This window comes from Eurytemora carolleeae, unplaced genomic scaffold (assembly GCF_000591075.1).
Source record: "Eurytemora carolleeae unplaced genomic scaffold, Eaff_2.0 scaffold106, whole genome shotgun sequence".
NCBI classification, from domain to species: domain Eukaryota; kingdom Metazoa; phylum Arthropoda; class Copepoda; order Calanoida; family Temoridae; genus Eurytemora; species Eurytemora carolleeae.
Genome location: NW_019396089.1, coordinates 289,979 through 310,066, shown reverse-complemented (window position 1 = coordinate 310,066; position 20,088 = coordinate 289,979). Strand labels below are relative to the sequence as shown.

Sequence of the window (20,088 nt, the reverse complement as noted above, 5' to 3'; positions counted from 1 at the left end):
CTAGTTGTTGCGTCCTTACTGTACCTGTACATATCTGATCTTGTTGTGCGTCCTACCTGTACCTGTACATATCTGATCTTGTTGTTGCGTCCTGCCTGTACCTGTACATATCTGATCTTGTTGTTGCGTCCTGCCTGTACCTGTACATATCTGATCTTGTTGTGCGTCCTACCCCTGTGTTCTCTACAACTCTTCTGCAAAAGAGGGAGGGAAAGGGATTTTATCTTTATTCATGATTTTAAAGAATTTCCTGGAAAAATATCTAAGAAGTTTAGAATAGAAAACTAAGTTAATAAAAACATATTTCTTCCTTGAAAATGTACACTTAATGGTATCGATATTTCATTTAAGAGAAATGTTTAAGAATAGATACAGATGTATCACTGGAAACACGAGAAAAATGAATGTTATTTGATTAACCCCTCAACCTCACAAAAAAACGGTGAGAGGAGGGGTGGAAATCTTAGGACTTTTCTTAAAAACCCGGAAACTCGGACCAACAGTCTTTTGAGTTTAAAGACTAAGAGGCCAAAAAAAATCTGCAAAGGTATATTAAGTCTTCGCCACAATCTCTGATTTTCGAATCCCTATATCTTTGGAACATAATGTAGTAGACGTTAGATATTACAAACTATGAATTTTGTTGAATCAAATAATGTAATTTTTATATATTAAAGGTTTACGCCATCATGTTGCAAAGATATAGGAGTCTGGATTTTTCCAAACAAATGTCAACACTCAACTTAGGGTTTTTATACCAAACTGAGAACAAGTCCATGGTTCTACCGATTTTCCTAGTAAAACTTTTTAAAAAACCAATCGGTCTAGGGTGTCATGAGTTATGATCGGACATACAAACAGCCTAATAAACATATGAACAGAGATTAATACTTTTTATAGATTATACCTTGTTAACCCTGCCAATCTTTTTTCCACTTTACGATGATGATTAATTATTTCCTAAAAATTTAAAATAATCAATGATCTATATGTTTTATAATTTTAAAATTATGAAACTAATTCAGTTATAGTCAGATATATTAATCGTGCCATGTTACACCATTTAATGTATTGTCAATTTTTCAAATCTTTATAAGTAAAACTTTATATTAAAAAATAGAACTGCATTATGCAACAATCTCTGACTTTCTAATCCCTTTATTTTTGCAGACCTTTGACATTTCAAACCATGTATTCTGCTAGATCAACGTGTTAAGGATTAACATCACCAGAGGCCGAGGTTTTGCGGCTTAATTATGGTTGGTTTCACTTAAAATTGTATCAAATGTTTCAAAATTTAAGCCGGCGCTCAATTTAAACCGGGTTTTGGCGGATTTAAGCCGCGACTTCAATTCTTTAAATTCGGCCTCAGGTTGCAAAGATATAGGAACAAGACAGTTTGATGTTGTGGCAAAAACTAAGTTCCATTCTTTAGAAAACAATAATACCATGATTTGAATACAATTCATTTAAACTTTACCTGTTTATCTTCCTTGTAGGACGACATGAAAAATGCCTAAACATTAACGAAATAAAATTAGTACATGACAATACTTCGCGCCCCTTATTTCCATCAACAATTTTAGCTTTTCATTAGTCATTCTCAGATTTTTATGTTTATTTTGGCGCAATTTCAAAACAAGAAATGTTGACATGTAGACTACTTGTTATGCTAACAATTTTAGATTTATAGCTGTTGCTGTTCAAGACGCCATGTGTTCCTTCTTTCACAACAGATTTTTCTGTTTAAACTAAACAATTCAACTTAGACTATAGAATTTTCTTGGAGTCATGCGAGGTACCACAAACAAACAAATAAACAGACAGACAAACCAACTGTATTTATAGATGTGAGTCTCTTTGAAATAAGAGCTTATTAATGTACTTCTGTTCCCTTCTATACTATATATATTGGTTCTCTAAAAACAATTGAAGGACAGAACAAAAACTTTTGTTATGCCATTTTAGAAATTGTAAAAACAAAAAATATCTACTTGATTAAAGTTTTTAATATGTTGTAACTATTTCGAAATAATAAAATTATAAAACAATTAAATGCATGTTATACTTTGTGTATCATAGAAAAAATGATTTTTTTGTAGAAAAAATCAGCAGCGTTGAGTTTACTCTGTGCACTGCGCCCAGGCCGCGTCTTAGAGGAATTCAAGCGGGTTCCGATATATTTAAACAAAAGATTTTTATACTCGATAAACAGTCAGAGGTTTCAAGGGTACCGTTGTTAATCGGGTATGGGGGTCACTAAGTTAAAATTACGTTTACAGAAAAGAGAAGAATTCCAATGTTTTCTGGTTTTCATTGAAATTATGAAATGTTAAAGTTTGTGTTTCATAGTATTAAAAACCTGCATTTTGACAGCTTGAAAATAGGGTTTCTTGTCCCGCAGTATTTTATCAACACAACTTCCAATCTGAAATGTCAAAGTTTTTGTAACTTCTGTAACATCATTCATTATTCATTTGTCAAATAGGATTGTAGACATTCAAGAATTCAGAAAAATTTATTTTAAAAAAGAAAAAATCTTTAAGATATTTTATTTCATTTGAATTTTTTAAATCCTTCACTTCTTTTAAAGATTTAAAGGCATTGATTTACAAATTTCTAATTTTCCGATCCCTCTATCTTTGCAACCCATTGATGTCGAAGCACTTCCATATTTTAAACTATGAATTCTGTTGGATCAAATTATCTTAATTTTAAAATATCAAAGGTGTGCACCATCGAGTTAAGAAGATATATTTGAATCTTTGGAAAAGACTCAATTCTTTTGAGTTGTGGGCTGTAGTGTAGGGATAATTTGAATACTTTTATAGGGAAAACACATTGAAACACAGTCAATTTTTAGCTAGTAAAACAAGGATGTTTCTTTCATCCTTGAGGATTAAGTGTGGAGAATCGCATGATAAATGAATATAAATGGAAAAAGGTCACTTGAAATTATGCCTATAGTCCCTTTAAGACTTTAAAGTTTTTGTATTTACCAAATGTTTGATATCTTGTCTATCTAAGGGTTGATCAATTGTAAACCCAGTTTCAGGGTGCTGAAAAACTGCTTTAAGAACACTAGCTCCCAAACATGCATCAACCTAAGATTTGTCATTCTTTACTGCAGTCGGTGTCGTTTATATCAATCCAATGGAGACGAATTTTCATTCCAATTTTGATTTCGACCAAGCTTTCAAACAGCATGGAGACACATAAACATAGAAACAAAGTGAAATTGTCAATGAACAGCAATTCTCTCTTTGTTTACTTTGTAATTTTAAAAAGTTTGTTAGAAATCAAAAATTAAATTAAAAAGTCGTCTTAATTGTATTGATATAAACGCCAACGACTGTAAATTAAAAGTTTTCTTAACTACATCGTTTAGTACACGATAATCTCATCAGGAGGAGATGATTTATTTAGTGTACCGTCCCATTTTGCCGACTGTAGACTGTCTGCATACTGCATGTTTCGCAATTTAATTTATTCAGCGTGTTGATATAAACGCCAACGACTGGAAATAACAAAGTTTTCTTAACTACATCGTTTAGCACACAATAATTTCACCAATGATGATTAATTTGGTGTACCGCCCCATTTTGCCGTCTGTAGTCTGTACAACTTGCTGGGCCCATGGGCTGTCTAAAGGTATGTGCGATATTTCAAATGAACCATTTGTTTTAGCTTAAAGGGACTGTAACTGAAATTTAAAGGAACCCTCTGTGAAAAGAATTACAACAGTACCTGGCCTTAAACCCCTAATCTGATTTAAAAAAAAATATAAGGAATGATTATGTAATATTCTGACTTGAAACCAAAAATGAAAACAAATAATTTAGATAAACAAAAACATGGATATATCTGATTCATACCTTATCAGAAAAAGAAATTAAGGATACCGTTGAAATTCATGCAAAGCCATCGTTGCATGGTGGGTCACTTAACCCTTTTCCTGCTGGGGGGGGGGGTATTCTTCCGATGTATTCGTTATTAAGGGTTTCACTGTATGTAAATCGTGTTTCGCAAATTTTTTTTTTAACAATTGTACATTTAAAAAAAAAAGTCAATTTTTTCCCGGCAAAATGTTATCTTTGACACTCCAAAAACTTTTCCTGTCACTACTGTGATATTATGAGTTGCCACAAAACATTAAGTTGGAAATAAAAAGATAGATAGCAAACAAAATTTCAATATTAAAACCAGGTCTTCCACGGAAAAATTTTCATGTGATATCCTTCTAAAAACCATGTTTATATTTACCTTTACACCTCGTCTACCCGTCTCCTCAATAATTTCCCGAACAAGGGAAAGTGTTATCTCCATCTTTGAAATTAATCCTTAAGTTAAAAAATATCAGGAAATATGAAGGTTTTTTTACATCTATATAATAAAGCTATTCGCTCAAATTATATATATATGTGAGCTATAGCTGGACAAACATCTGAACCAAATTGGCTGGATTTTTTTTGGGGGGGGAGGGGACCCTCGGGTACCCCAGCGGTAACAAAGGAAAAAAATTGACTCTTATTCAAAATTCGATTGTTTTCTTCTTCAAAATTCCCATAGTTTTTCAAAATTCAATTTTTTTTCTTCAAAATAAATTTTTTTTTTGTGAAATGTGTTTCTTAAATTTCACGGGCAACGCCGGGCACTTCAGCTAGTATTAACCATTAAACATTTTTCTGAGTATAAAAGAGGAAAAGGTTATTAAAATGCGCCGACACTCTACAAATTATAGATTTAGTGATCACTGAACTGCTCCCTCCATTCTTTTAGCTTTGCATGTGTAAAAATTCTTCATAACGTTTGTTAATCGTTGACAATAATTGATCGTTAACTATTTGTGATCGTAATAGAATTGCTTATATCTATCTATATCATAAAGCTCTTCGCTCACATACAGGGTGTCCCACGAAACATGACAGTTGGTGAATAGTTTAAGATTTCTTCTTCCATAATTTGATAAGTTGTTTGATACTTAAGAGACTAATAACATTTTCATATGACAGTTATATTATAGTAAAATTGATTTCACAGTAAAATATTTGAGTCAAAAAGTCTTTAATATCTAATACAGTATGTGGAAGAAGACATTCAAAATTTTTCAGCTACTGCAATGTTACATGAGACACCCTGTATATATATTTGGACCAAACGGCTGGACCGAATGGGCTGACATTTTTTTTCTTCATAATTCGATTTTTTTTAATTCCACGGGAAACGCCGGGCATTTCAGCGAGTCTTCTACATAATAAAGCTCTTAGCTTATGTGTATTTATTTTTATACATATTTATATGTTAGCTATTGCTGGTCAAACGGCTGGACCGAATCGGCAGACCTTTTTTTGAGGGAACCCATGGGTGACCAGGAAGTAACGTAGGCTTAAGAAATTGCAATTTTTTATCACCAAATATTTTTTTTATTGGTTGAAAACGGATTTTTTCTAAAAGTTCGATTTTTAAAAATTCCTCGGGCAACGTCGGGCACTTTAGTTAGTATTATATAAAGTTGATTGTTAAAGAACGATTTATTGGATAAATTCAGGATTTTTTTGAAAAAAATTAGCACATATAAAAATCTTTTGTTAATTATGGATTGTTCCAGCTTCTTCTATCTTCGCTCATTATTGTGATTGTTAATGGAAATTATGTTTGTTAATGAAAAAAATAATTCCTTTTAACGACGCTTAGCCCTTGTTATTCGCATTAATTTTGCAAACACAATATTATAATATCACTTTTTATGTTTGTATACGTTGTACATTTCAAATATAAAATATCTTTAATTACAAAAAGGACTTTCAAAGATGATTAATCTGGTTTAGATTATATTTGAATTTCAAATATTAGATTGGGTAACATCCATTTACAATAAAAACAATTGAATTAGATCACAAAAAAAATCTGGAGGGAAAATTCATGTAAACGTTTAAACGAAATGAAGCCCTTCATGGAAAAAAAACTTTGAATTCTAATGATTTTGGATTTTTTTTTGGTTTTCTAATTTCACCGACTTTTTTCTCAAATACCTTTTTTCCCCTTGACTGTATATTAGGTTTATTCTTTTAGTTGAACCTTGTCCAGGATACTGAATCCAACTGTAGAATCACGAAACTAAAATTTTATTGAAAATATTTACAGGTTCCCCCCTCCCAAACTGTCATATACATTTTCCCTTGTTTTTCTTAGGTTAATTTTATCCCCTTCTCCCCACCCCCTCCCTACTCTCCTAGTTCTACCAGAAACTATTCCTTATTCAGAAGAAAAGAAAAAAAACTTATTTAAATTAAATTTAAATTAATAATAAAGATAAATGTAAAAAGTGTAAAGTATAATTATAATACATGGTTCTTAAACTTATAGTTGAAAAGGAATTAAGTCTTTGCCACAAACTTCTGATTTGCTAATCCAGATTGCAGAGATATAGGGATTTGAACATTCAAGTTTGTGGCAAAGACTCTGTGATAATAATAATAAATTGCAATACAGATTTAACTAGAAATGCGGGAAATTGTTTGTTTAAAATGCTTAAAAATAAAATATTCTTTTCCTTATATTTTAAAAAATTAATGTGAAAACTTAGATTAAATAGAAAGATAATTTTTGTTCATTAGTGATTATTTTGTAAGTTATGAAACTGAGTTTTGTTTTGAATTGTAGATTTTATATAATTTGAGTGTACCAAAAAACAGGAAAGTAAACTTAGTCTCGGAAAAATTAAAATGATTCCAAATTCAAGATATGTTTGAAAAAGGAAAACCTAGCATTGTCTTGAAAACGGTCAACGGTTTTAAAATAAAAAAAAATCCTTTTAATTTATAATAACTGCATCATTTTGTTGAGTATTGTGGTAGTGTGTGTAAAACCAGTTATCAAGTGATCAAGCTGAAGTATACAGAATACTTTTACTCGGCCTATGCTTGAAGTAACTCTATTCTTATTTTCTAATCTCCAGGGTTAACTTTAATATATAGAGATTAACAATACTAACACACAAAATTGTGTAAACTTTTAAAAATTTCAAAGTTAATAATTTAATGTACAAATTTAAAGTTTAATATAATTAACAAAGGTCTATAAAATCAGAGGCCGGGTTTACAGATTTTGAGCCGCGACTCAAATATGAGACGCGCTTAAAACATAGTTGGTTCCACTTGAAATTGTATTAAGAGTTTCGAGATTTGAGCCGGCACTTAATTGGAACCGGTTTTTGGCCTCAGGTTTAACGCGACGCGGTTTAAATTCTTTAAATTCGGCCTCAGGTTTAAAAGATGTCAGATGAAGAGTTATATTTCTAGCAACCAATAATTGCTGAACTGACCCTTTAGAGTTAGTTTTCTGATTTGTAAGAGAATCTGCTGCTGGGATAATGATCTGAAGGCTCGTAAGCCGTGAGATATTCTTCAGATATTTCTCATCAATCTGTATCCTGTTACAACCTGTATGTATAGTTAGAGATAGGACTAGGTTCAGCCAACATGATTGTCTTCATCCTTATTGTAGGTAAACAATTAAATTTATAGGAAACAATGTTTTAATTTGAAACTTTAAACTGAAGGAGATATCCTTTTGTTTCTATCTGAAAATTGATGAAGTTCAAATGCGGTTTCTAGTAATTGTGATTTTAAGGCTTATAAAGCCAAGACAAGGAAGGAAATTGACAGAATATATCTTTTTTCATCGATACGTAGATACAGGTTTAATTGGTTCCGTTGTGAATCAGACCTGTAGCTCTTCAAGCAGAGGGTAACTTGAGAATGAGAACCAACAGTTCCTTTAATGTTAACTGAGAATCTAACATTAGCTCCAGGGTGTTCAGGCTGTTCAGTCTACCAACAGGAATTTTACCGCCTGTAAGTATGCATTATGCAAGACCCCGGCATCCGTTTTAACTCTTCGTTTCCAAATTTCAAATTCTCGCACCATTCGAACACTTTCTCTGTGTTTCCACGATATTTGGGAGCCCTCTCGACGAAATTCAGTATTCACTCTTTATTTACCATTTTTTCTTCTAAGTTGTCGGACTAAAATAGTACATGAATGTATCTGTAGAATATTAGAAAAAGAAAATTATTTAACCTTCTTGTTTATTACTAATATGTTGCTATATGGAAATGTCAGAGAGGGCCTTGAATATTTTAGTATGTTTACAACCTAGAGTAAGATAGAAAAATAACTATATCTTCCTCAGAATTAATCAGATAGAGATTTCAGGTGTACTGTTGTGAATCAGACATTCCCTCTCTTTATAAATGTAATGTCACTTGAAAATGTCGTCTTTACAAGTTTTCAACAAATGCCTCAAATGTTGATTATCTAAGCCCAATATCTTTGCAACAAAATGTTGTAAATGTTAGATATTTCAAACTATGATTTCTGTATGATCAAATAATCAAATAAGTTTGAAAAACAAAGGTCGGTTACAAAGATATAGGGATGAGAAAATCTAAGTGTGTGGCAAAGACTCAATTCTTTTCATTAAAAAAATAGAATAAATATTTTTATCTTTAACTAATACTCGAAAGTCAATCGTACTTTCTAAAACACTTATCACAATCTTTAGATTTAAAAGAAAAAAAGAAAAAAATTAAAGTTGGATAAAAAAATAGCAGCTTAAAACACCCATCTTTGTCTGGAAGTCAAGGGATTCATGAGTTCTAATCAGACAAAAACAAGCAAAGATTATTAATTTGTAAATAAAGATGTATTTTATGATTAGAAAATATTATGAAAAATTATCAAATTTTACATTTCTTGTTCGCATGAAAAACTAGACATTTTTTTACTTTATTTAACTTAATGAATAATGAAAAAAATGATGTAAGTAGCTGTAATGTATTTCTTAATTATGTTAAGATTTTTTGGAAAGTTGCTATGAGAGATTGAAGTGGTGGGAAAGAAATGATTTTTATTTTACAAAGGGTTTTTATTATTTTTTATATATATTTCCTATATTTAGGATTATAAGTACAAAGTGGGTATATATCTCCTATATTTAGGATTATATGGACAGCGTGGATATATATCTCCTACATTTAGGATTATATGTACAGGTTGGATATATATCTCCTATATTTAGGATTATATGTACAACCTGGATGTATATCTCCTACATTTAGGATTATATATGTTCAGGTTGGGTTTATATATTTCAGATATTTAGGATTATGAGTACTGGGTGGATATATATTTCTTATATTTAGGATTATGAGTACAGGGTGGATATATATCTCCTATATTTAGGATTATATGTACAGGGTATATTTCTTATATTTAGGATTATGAGTACTGAGCTGGGAACTTTTGAATGGTGGATATCGGGATTAAGGGTTAATACACTCTTTTTCTTAATCTCCAGATTAACATAATCTTGCAAGATTATCTTAAAAGTGTATGAAAAACGATAAAATTCAAATTAATATTTAATCATCTGAGAAACTGTTGCAGCCAATCAGAGAAAAGCGGGCAACCAATGAGAGAACAGAAATATTCTCATTGGAGAAAACAATTAACGGATATCCAAGGAGAGAGAAAAAGAGTGGATTAAGGACTAAAATGAAAAGTTTCCACAGTGGATATTCGGATCAAGAAGTCAGGATTAAAGTTTATCCATTCTAAAGTTTTCAGCTCAGGGTGGATGTATATCTCCTACATTTAGGATTATGAGTACAGGGTGGATATAAATCTCTGTTAACACAAATTCGAAATACAAGGAAGACGATTTTACCAACTCAGATGTCGTTGATTATTTTCAAGACATATGAATCTATTTCTGCCGGTCCGCCCACATGTCACCCTCGCTCCTTTGTTCCCCCTCCCCACCCCTCTACACATCCCAGCCCTCAGTCAGGTTAGGAGAGTAGAGCTAGTAACAGCTCCGACACAGGGAACCTCTTGACTCCTTCATGATGATGATACAGATACTCAGCTAACAACAGGCGTGCTTATACCTGAGGGTTACCAGTTCATCATGCATTCCAGAGACAACATAATCGCTCAAAGCCAGCATGACAAGCCACGATCTCTACCTACTAATTTTGATAAGCCCTGTTGTTCCAGTTCCTGTTGATCTGCTCCACTAACATGAAGCTCTACAACACTCCCATGAAGTGCCCACAAATATTCATCATTAATTCCTTTGTTTATTTCTAAACCAACCAATTTTAACCCTGTCTTATGCAAATATTTCAAAACTTTCGTTTTTTTAAATAAATTTTAGAAATATCCATTTCAGATATCTTTGTTTTATTATAGTGACTTTTTAAAGTCAACAATCTCCTACATTTAGGATTAAATGTACAGGGTGGATATACATCTCCTATATCTCTAACAAGCGTAAACAAACACAACGTGGATTTGGATTTGGTGAGTTACGAAATATATTGCATAAAGATAAATTAGTTTGAAGATGTTAACTTCACATTTCTTAAGCAAATTTATTTTGGTCAAGGTAAACCCACCAAAAAAAAAAATATAAAAAATTTTTCTTCAAAAGTTTACACTTTAAATTGTTCCCTTTCTTTTGACGAGATCATATCAATTTATGTAATAAATCTCTTCACTCATATAAATATTCCTGGGTATACTTAAACTAGGGTTTCCAACGCAAGTTAATTTTACTTGCGCGAAAATGCGAGCCCTGAAAACCCCGTGCAATTTGAGAACAGTTTCGTGAAATTTTGCGTAACGGAATTCCAATTGGAAACCCTAGACTAAGTACCCTGGGGGTGACTCGAATTTGAAATTTTTCATTTCATCTAGTACTAAATAAATGTAAAATTACATTTTCATGTCAGGTAGAAAATGAAGGAAACCCTGAGAACTTGAATTTAGATTTCAGGTGAACACTTAGATTTTTAAATTTAATTTCTATTCTCTTAAAATCATTCTCACAAGAAAGGAAAGGAAACTCTCAAAATTCTGCATTATGTTAAGTTTTAATTGTTTGATTGTTATTTATCATTTGTGCTTCCTCTGTCAGAAATTGTACGTTTAGGAAGTCACTTGGGAAATTGTACATTTGGGTAGTAGAACTTGAGAAATTGTACATTTGGGTAGTAGAACTTGAGAAATTGTACATTTGGGTAGTAGAACTTAGAAAATTGTACATTTGGGTAGTATAACTTGAGAAATTGTACATTTGGGTAGTAGAACTTGGGAAATTGTATATTTGGTTAGTAGAACTTGGGAAATTGTACATTTGGGTAGTAGAATTTGGAAAATTGTACATTTGGGTAGTATAATTTGAGAAATTGTACATTTGGGTAGTAGAACTTGGGAAAATGTACATCTAGGTAGTTGAACTTGGGAAATTGTACATTTGACTTGGGAAATTGTACATTTGGGTAGTAGAACTTGAGAAATTGTACATTTGGGTAGTAGAACTTGAAATTGTACATCTAGGTAGTTGAACTTGGGAAATTGTACATTTGACTTGGGAAATTGTACATTTGGGTAGTAGAACTTGAGAAATTGTACATTTGGGTAGTAGAACTTGGGAAATTGTACATCTAGGTAGTTGAACTTGGGAAATTGTACATTTGACTTGGGAAATTGTACATTTGGGTAGTAGAACTTGGAAAATTGTACATTTGGGTAGTTGAACTTGGGAAATTGTACATTTGATTTGGAAAATTGTACATTTGGGTAGTAGAACTTGGGAAATTGTACATTTGGGTAGTAGAACTTGGGAGATTGTACAATTGACTTGGGAAATTGTACGTTTGGGTAGTAGAACTTGGGAAATTTTACATTTGGTAGTAGAACTTGGGAAATTGTACATTTGTGTAGTAGAACTTGGGAGATTGTACATTTGGTTAGCAGAACTAAGGACATTGTACATTTTGTTAGTAGAACTTGGAAAATTGTATATTTAGAATAATTTTACTTGGTAAAAAGGAAGTTATCAACCTGGAAAATTGTACATTTTTATAGTAGTACTGGGAAAATTGTACATTTTTAAACCAGTACTTGGAAAATTGTACATTTTTATAGTGGTACTTGAAAAATTGTACATTTTTTTAGTGGTACTTTGAAAATTGTACATTTTTATAGTGGTACTTGAAAAATTGTACATTTTTTTAGTGGTACTTTAAAAATTGTACAGTTTTATAGTGGTACTTGGAAAAATGTACATTTTTACAGTAGTACTTGGAAATTGTACAGTTTTAAAGCAGTACTTGGAAAATTGTACATTTTTACAGTAGTACTTGGAAATTGTACATTTTTAAAGCAGTACTTGGAAAATTGTACATTTTTATAGTGGTACTTGGAAAATTGTACGTTTAAAAAGTCGTTACTTGGAAAAATGTCTGTGGGAAACAACATTTGGAAAAGCCCTATACACCATTGGCAATTGGGAAGGCTAAGCCAACATATAGAAACTGGTTTTACATTACAATAATCTGTTCACAAATATTTTTTGATTGAAATAAATAAATTTGTGAAAATTTCCGTTTAAATTCGAAATATATTTGATTTTTTTAATCAGAAGAATATTTTCAGATCTGCTGACTTTGGTATTGATGGATACAAACAGTTTATCAGGAAACTAAATATATTTTCAGTAATTCGAACAAGAACAGAAATTACATTAAATTCTATGATTTGATAGAAACTAGTTAGATTTTATTTTCTGGACCAAAGAGGAGCAGAACTTTATATTCTTAATTCCTTTAGAGCTAGAAATTCTAGGATTGTAAATATCGAGATCACTGCTTGATCTCATATTTTTAATTTAACTGAAGACTAATTTTATCTTACGTTAATATCCGGGTAATCATCTAAACTGCAGCCAATCAATTGTGGAATGTAGAAACTGAAAAGCCAATCGGAGCGCAAGACATTTTGAAATTTTGCGCGCGCAATCAATGGGGAAACTCTACCATGTGTGCTCAGTTATAGCTGTACTGTACACTTACAACTGTTTACTAATATTGATATACTATAGGTTAGGTCAGAATCAACTTTTAATAAACAAATATGTATGTTATGTTATGTATGTATATGTTATGGCCTATAAAATTAGTAAAGGATTAGCGTACATCATCACTCTATACACTATAACCTCGTTGGGAAACTCTGGTTTGTTTACAGCAGGGATATCCAAAAGAGAGGATTAAGCAGAAAATCAAAATGTCAACAGTAGATAATTAATCGCTTTTGGATATTTCTAATTAGATCATACCAAATTCAAAAGCGACAACAATTTTGTTCTCAGTTCATGCATCGCAAAAATACGACTCACCTATCTTTACGAATTGAGCCTCAAATCAAAAGTTTCCGCTTTATGTTGTACATGGTTGTACAATAAAAGACGAAGACGATGTTTATTAATGTTTCTAAAAACTATATTTGGTTCAGCACTAAAACAGAAGAGTTTGACAAGGAGACAAAAGAAATGAATAAACAAATGGAAGCGTAAGTTTATTATTTTTATCAAAAATAGGAATGAGGGAAACAACAAATCATTTATCTGGGTGAATTATTCTTACAAATAATGCTTAATGAAATAAATAAAACCAATCAGGAATTATCAAATCATTGAACCAAGCAAGTTAGTTAGAATTATTAATAAACCCAACCAACCGCGAACCAAAAACGTATCGTCTAATTGACCCTGATGTTACGATTAAGACGTTCATTGTGTTTATCATATATTTAATAAATACTGATTTTCAGCAAATGTCCATTTTGCTCAGTAGGTCAACAAATGTTCAAAATTTGTTTAGCATGTCAAATAACGGTTATTTGCTTAAAATGCCAAATAACGATCATTTATTTTAAAACGTCAAATAATTGTAATTTTGTTAAAAATGTTAAATAGCGGTAATTTTTTTTTATATGTCAAGTCAAATAACTGTAGTTTATGTTTAGAATGGAGGGAGATCTTCTTGCGAAACTTTCTCAGCTAGAGACACAGTTAGAAAATAAGCAACAGGTATTCTCTCATTTTAAACTCCAAACTATTAACTAATCTGGTCACTCTGAACCCAATCCCATGTGTTATGTCAAATATGAAAAAGCAGTAATTTTCCAAGAAACTAGATCCAAAAGTCAGAATATTTGTCTCCAGAAGTCCGAATCTTTGGATCCAGAAGTCAGAATTTTTGGATCCAGGAGTCTGAATTTTTGGTTCCAGAAGTCTGAATTTTTGGATCCAGAAGTCAGAATTTTTAAATTGTGAATCTTGGGATTAAACACTGATCTCAGTCTTAAGAAGACTTTTCCCATTCCATATCCCGTGGTGGTCATGAACTTAAATTGAGTGATCAAGCATTTAACCGCAAATTGGAAAGTGCCCGCGTTGGATATCGAGATCAAACGTTCAAGATTACCGATATTCTACACAAAAGATCTGACCTTAAAAAGATTTAATGCTTTTTATCTTGTGTAAACAAAAGGTTGGCTATAGTAATGTACATTTTCTTTGGGTACATCACACATGTGTACTCTTTTGAGGGGTTCAAGGAGCTTTCAAAGACTTATTTTAATCCTTGATTTGTTATAATTTATGATCATTTATTTGTAGCAACCAAATCGAATAATTGCGTAAAAGTATACTGTTGAATTGTTAAATAACTACATATGGTTGCTTAAGGGTTGGGGGGGGGGACGTCCCCCTCCCTGGAAAAGTAAACCCCTGTACAAATGGCAAAACTATTGAGAGGGGGCAACTTCTAGTCTCTAGTTTTTTAACAAGGGATTTAAAAAAATAAAATAATTTCCCTGAGGCACCATTTGTCAGCCAAAATTTTGTCATTTTGGAAACTATAATTAAAAATGTCAAAAGTCGCCAACTTGTAAGGATTGCATCATAAGAAATAGCAAAATACTTATAAAACTCCAGGGCTGTAGGGTGGGGGGGTAGATGAACTAACCGTTGTTTTACTTACAATGAAATCACTCATTGACTCAATTAAACTAACATGCTTTTACAGGAGGAGAAAACTCTTAAGCAGGAAATGGATAAGATGGGAATTCAGGTTATTATATGCCTATATCTAAACTAGATTGGGGACACAGCGATTCACAGGGTACTCATAGTTAATTCCGCAGTTTACCCGCACTTGGTCGATTTTACCGTGAAACTAAATTTTCGCTTTCAAAGTCAACCAACTCAACTTAAAATCTCAAAACCAAGCTAAGGACATTTTAGAGGTTCTCCCGAGCTTCCCAATCAAAAATTGAGGCAAATCAGTCTAAGGGTTCCTGAGTTATGATCGGACAAACAAATAGACAAACAGAGATTACAACTTTAAATAAATAGATACTAAAGTTTTACGACAACCATTATTTTTAAAATATCCTTAAATTTATTATTGCCAAAATCTTTAAAAATACAGGGTTATCCAGAAATAGTAAGTCTTTAGACATACTGTTCGGAATCAATTGAATTCTTATTTTATTTAAGCTAAGGGAAGAACTTTTTCATAGAAAATTTCATATTTTGCACCAGAAAAAAGTATACAGTAGTAAATTAGAAGCAACATTCATTATGGAAAAAAACATTGAACAAATCCAAACTAACTTAGTAATTGAGGAATAAAAAAACCTGGTACAAAGGAATGTCGTTTTTTCATTTTTTAAGGATATGGGTATATAGAAAGATCTGTATATAAAGTAGTAATTCTGTTTGTTTGTTTGGATGTCCGAATATAACTCATGAACCTGATAGATTTCCCTCAAAATTTTGACAGGGAACTCTGTAGAATTCCGCAAATGTTTTAAAAATTATTATTTCCTAATTGTTTCATATTCTTAGGATTCTGAAGATTTCGACAAGTTGGTGGGAGAGAATATTGTAGATTCAAATGATGTCGGAGAGGGATTTTTTCAAAGTTTATAAAATTTATCTTAAACATAATCAAATTCAATATTTTTAGACTCGAATTTTAATCTTAAGTTTCAAATTCAACTAAGGGCTACACACATAGATTCAGCCTGCTTATTTTTAAGACAGGGTTGACTTTTACCGCTCTAACTCACTTATGCTTTTCTGTAGCCCTTTACATGTACATTTTAGCACCATAAAGCACTTGTGGTCAGCTTTGGTTTTTAAGAAGTAATTGGCAAAATTCTCATAGATTTTTGCCTGAGAGCTTGAAACCTTTAAATCACGATTTACTTAACGTTACAAAAATACATGCTATGACTAAGAGATCTTTTTTAACCCTATCCCTGCTGGGGTACTTGAAAACCAGGATACGCCCCTCTAAATCCCATGTTTTATGTCCAAATATGACAAATGATACATCATTAGAAAGCTCTTGTGCTCTACTTTTAGAATCTGCAAAAAAATTTGCAAATTTGCGAAAATTGAATTTTTTCTCGTAAAATCCAGTTTTATATTAAAAATGTTTGCGAAAAAAATTTGTCCAAAAAATGGCAAATTATACATTTTTGAAAAGCCCTTGACCATGCCATTTCAAATATGCAAAAATTTTTGCAAAATTTTAAATAACCTGATTTTTAATCAAGAAAAACTAAAAATGTGCAAAGGAATTGAGTTTTTGCCACAACCTCAAATTTTCTAATTTCTATATCTCTGCAACCAGTGGGTATAAAACCTTTGATATTTCAAACTTAGATTATTTGATCTAACAGAATTAATAGTTTGAAATATCTAAGGTCTACGACATTGGGTTGCAAAGATATAGGGATAAGAATATTTGAGTTTGTGGCAAAAACTCAGTTCCTTTCCTTTGACAGGTTGTTTGCAAAAAATTTGCAATTTTTTTTTTTCGCAAAACTTGTGCAATTCGTTTCATTATATCATAGGCTTTCCAAAAAGCTAAATTTTATCAAAATCTGACAAGTGAAAGTGGGTCAAAACAAAGATTTAGTTTGTTACAGGCAAAAGCAGTCATTCAGGCAGTGTGCCTGAGGACTCAGGCAGTTAGTATTAAAGCCCGGTTTTAGGCCTAAAGGGAGGGCTTTGGGTATGTAAGAAAAGTCAGAAAATTTAAACAGTCTCAGACCAATACTTTTTGAGTTATGTAAAAAAACTACAGGGGGGGGGGTCAAATTGACCCCCCCCCCCCGCCGGAATAGGGTTAAAAGAATTTTTTTTAAATAAGTCGAAAATATCAAAGAAAGCTTATGTGGCATATACAGGGTGTCCCACGAAACATGACATTTAATAAATCGTTATTTTTAGTCAAAAAAGCTTTTGCTTCATTATCTTTTACTTTGAAATCAAGTTTAATATAACATGACTCCCATATAATATTTTTATTGATCTTTGGTATCAAACAACTTAACAAATTCTGGAAAAAGACATTCTAAACTATTCACCAACTGTCATGTTTCGTGGGACACCCTGTAAGTTTAAAAATCACCAATTTAGCCGAATAAAACCAATTGTTATCCTATCATTAATCTGATTTATGACATGATCTAATAAAAACATTAAACTTTAAAACTGTAAATCTTATTAAGTCCCTGTGAGGAAAATTTGAAAAAATGTATTTAAGAAAATATCTGAGAACATGATTATATCTCCTTATTGGATAAAAGGTAACCTAATCAATGTTAAGAATTATTAGTTTAAGTTTACAAATAATTTAATCTCCTTTAATATCATAATTTGACAATCATCAAGTTAAATTTCCCTGCCAGGTTTTCCAATAGTCTTTAAAGGGACAGTAGGCGTATTTTTAAGTAACCCTCCAGTTGTAAATTAGCGTGTCCGATTCACAACAGTACCCTTTAAACTTTCACTGATCAAGGATGTCGGAATTTGTCTTATCAATCTACAGAAACGTTTGCCATTGTTAAACACCTTCTTTGCAAGCTGTTTTATAGAAATTAAAAAATTTTACAGCAAAACTATTTGTTTTGCAACTACATCAAACCCCATTAAAGATTAATGTGTTAATGTCGTCTTCATATTCCAAAATTTGCTGGTTTCATTGAATTCACTCCGAAATATATTTATAAAATTTTAAAACATTTAGAATTAAACTTAAGAATGAATACCTATGTTTTTATTGTTATTTAAATTATCGTTTAAAATCTCTCAAAATCAAAAATGAAACTATGAGCTTGCGCAATATATATGTTAGCTTTAGATTCACAAACTGGTATTTTTTCAGATTCTCGGAAACATTGTCAAATAATGCAAAACTAAAGAATTAATTAAAAGGCATAAGTTTGTCGCTTGGAATTTTATTAAAAATAATTTTGAATTACGATGATAAAAAAACAAATCAACCTCTAATTTTCTAATTCATAATCTTTGCAACGAGATTCGTAAAAAGGGCTGGGCGCTGTTCTCAGGGAACGATCGTTCTTTTTACGGGAACGAACGGAATTATCAAGATTCAAGAACGATGCCATTGTTCCGAAAAAAAACACATGTAATGTGTTCTTAAAAATATTGGAGGGTCTATAAAAGAACGAACAGAATTATCAAGAATGATGCCATTGTTCCGAAAAAAATACATAGAACGCGTTCTTAAAAATATTGGAGCATCTATAAAAGAACAAACGGTAATTGGTTGAAATAAACCGGTCTGGAATCGTTCTATTAGGAACGCGTTTTAAATCATCTAGAAATAATAGAAATTGGGTGAAATTTGTAGAGTTTTAATTTAAATGTATAATCGTAAATTCTGTTAGTTTGGTGGGGTTGGCCAATAGACGTGTTACCTCCCTTTACCCAACCTCTCCCCCACTCAGTCACCCCCCAAAAACTCATTCCAACCCGTTCCTTGGAACCGTTTTTAAACCCGTTCTTGATCAAAACCACAAAGAACGGAACGGGGATGGAACGACTGAAATAAGAACGAACGATCTAGCGGAAGAGCACGTTATAGAGCGAAAAACGAACGATTTAAAAAAAAACAGGAAAACGCCCAGTCCTTGAAATTTCGGATTCTCTATTTTGTGAAGAATGTTTTCTAATTGGTTTAAAATTATCTCGTACAGGAAAATAATTCCTTAAAATCTAGAAACATCATTTTGTTTTACTTTAACAAATGTTATACCCCTTCCACTGTCTGAAAACAAATGTTATACCCCTTCCACTGTCTGAAAACAAATGTTATACCCCTTCCACTGTCTGAATCAGTAATATTAAATGATCCTTAGTTTCTTAAATCTTCAATAAAAGATTTAATCTTGAATTAAAGATTGTTTTATTTAAGATTTGTCTGAATGGGAAGAGATTAAAAACTCAACAGGAACACAATAAACAATAAACAAAATAAAAAAGTTTTATTTAAAAAAAATCCTTAAACTGAAAACAAAACAAGATTAAAATATGGCCGAAAAGGCTCTTTTAATTTTGTATGATTTTTTTGTGTGCTTTTTATGGTGAGTCATTGACACAAACTCAAATTTTTTAATCCCATCTTTACAACATAATGGTGTAAACTTTTGACATTTAACAGAATTCAAAGTTTGAAATACCAAGGGTTGCAAATATAGGGATTAGAAAATCCGAGTTTGTGACCAAGACTCGTACAAATTTACAAATATGGATATAAATAGATAAATAGGTAAATATATATTTTCTCTTGGATTCGACGTAGTTTGAGCGTCTATTATTTGATTGGTTAGTTGAGATTTCTATTTAAAGCATTTTACTAATTGTTTTCCAGATATTGTAATAATAAACGTATATATTTATTTTTATAGATATATATATTTAAATATCTGAATTGCAAATCAGATCTTTTGCCAATTTAATATTGAAATCAATTATACAAATTTTCAAGGCCTGAGGTTTCGTGTTTTAAGTTAAATGGGTTGTAGTTTTATTGCGGACCTGAAACAATAAAGAAGTTGTAAAAGATAAACAAATTCACAAAAAATATATTTTTACTGTTAAAAACAACTCAAAGAAGTTCGTAGTAAGATTTCGATTCTACTGGAGACCACCGGAGGGATTTTATTTTCACTGGAGGGGTTTCAAAAAATGGTTTTTACAATTTAAAACTTTACGCAGGGTGATTTACATTCCACTGGAGGGATTCAGATGTCCTTCCTGGAGGGTTATAATTGCACTGGAGGGATTCAGTTATCCTTCCTAGGGGTTTATAATTCCACTGGAGGGATTCAGTTATCCTTCCTGGGGGTTTA

At 31.6% G+C, this 20,088-nt stretch overlaps 1 protein-coding gene and 1 long non-coding RNA gene across 5 annotated transcripts in view; one reads left to right on the top strand and one right to left on the bottom strand.

The window, feature by feature from the left end:
• Window positions 1-165: 165 nt before the first annotated feature.
• On the bottom strand, window positions 166-1,517 carry LOC111718369 (uncharacterized). Its single transcript, XR_002769035.1, has 3 exons — window positions 1,481-1,517; window positions 908-960; window positions 166-194 (listed from the first exon to the last, which is right to left on the bottom strand). It is a non-coding gene; the product is annotated as an uncharacterized LOC111718369 (long non-coding RNA).
• Window positions 1,518-7,377: 5,860 nt separating this feature from the next.
• Window positions 7,378-20,088, top strand: part of LOC111718373 (uncharacterized) — an 18,942-nt gene continuing 6,231 nt past the window's right edge. The window contains exons 1-11 of one of the 4 annotated variants that reach the window (XM_023493946.1): window positions 7,383-7,506; window positions 10,292-10,368; window positions 10,800-10,843; window positions 12,508-12,549; window positions 13,366-13,422; window positions 13,879-13,942; window positions 14,943-14,987; window positions 15,767-15,829; window positions 17,478-17,520; window positions 19,152-19,187; window positions 19,762-19,805. In XM_023493946.1, the coding sequence (XP_023349714.1) occupies window positions 7,482-7,506; window positions 10,292-10,368; window positions 10,800-10,843; window positions 12,508-12,549; window positions 13,366-13,422; window positions 13,879-13,942; window positions 14,943-14,987; window positions 15,767-15,829; window positions 17,478-17,520; window positions 19,152-19,187; window positions 19,762-19,778 (513 nt within the window). In that variant the 5' untranslated portion in view covers window positions 7,383-7,481 and the 3' untranslated portion in view covers window positions 19,779-19,805. Of the gene's footprint in view, window positions 7,507-10,291; window positions 10,369-10,799; window positions 10,844-12,507; window positions 12,550-13,361; window positions 13,423-13,878; window positions 13,943-14,942; window positions 14,988-15,766; window positions 15,830-17,477; window positions 17,521-19,151; window positions 19,188-19,761; window positions 19,806-20,088 lie in introns of those variants that run through there. The other 3 variants (XM_023493945.1, XM_023493944.1, XM_023493943.1) reach the window with 3 other exon arrangements.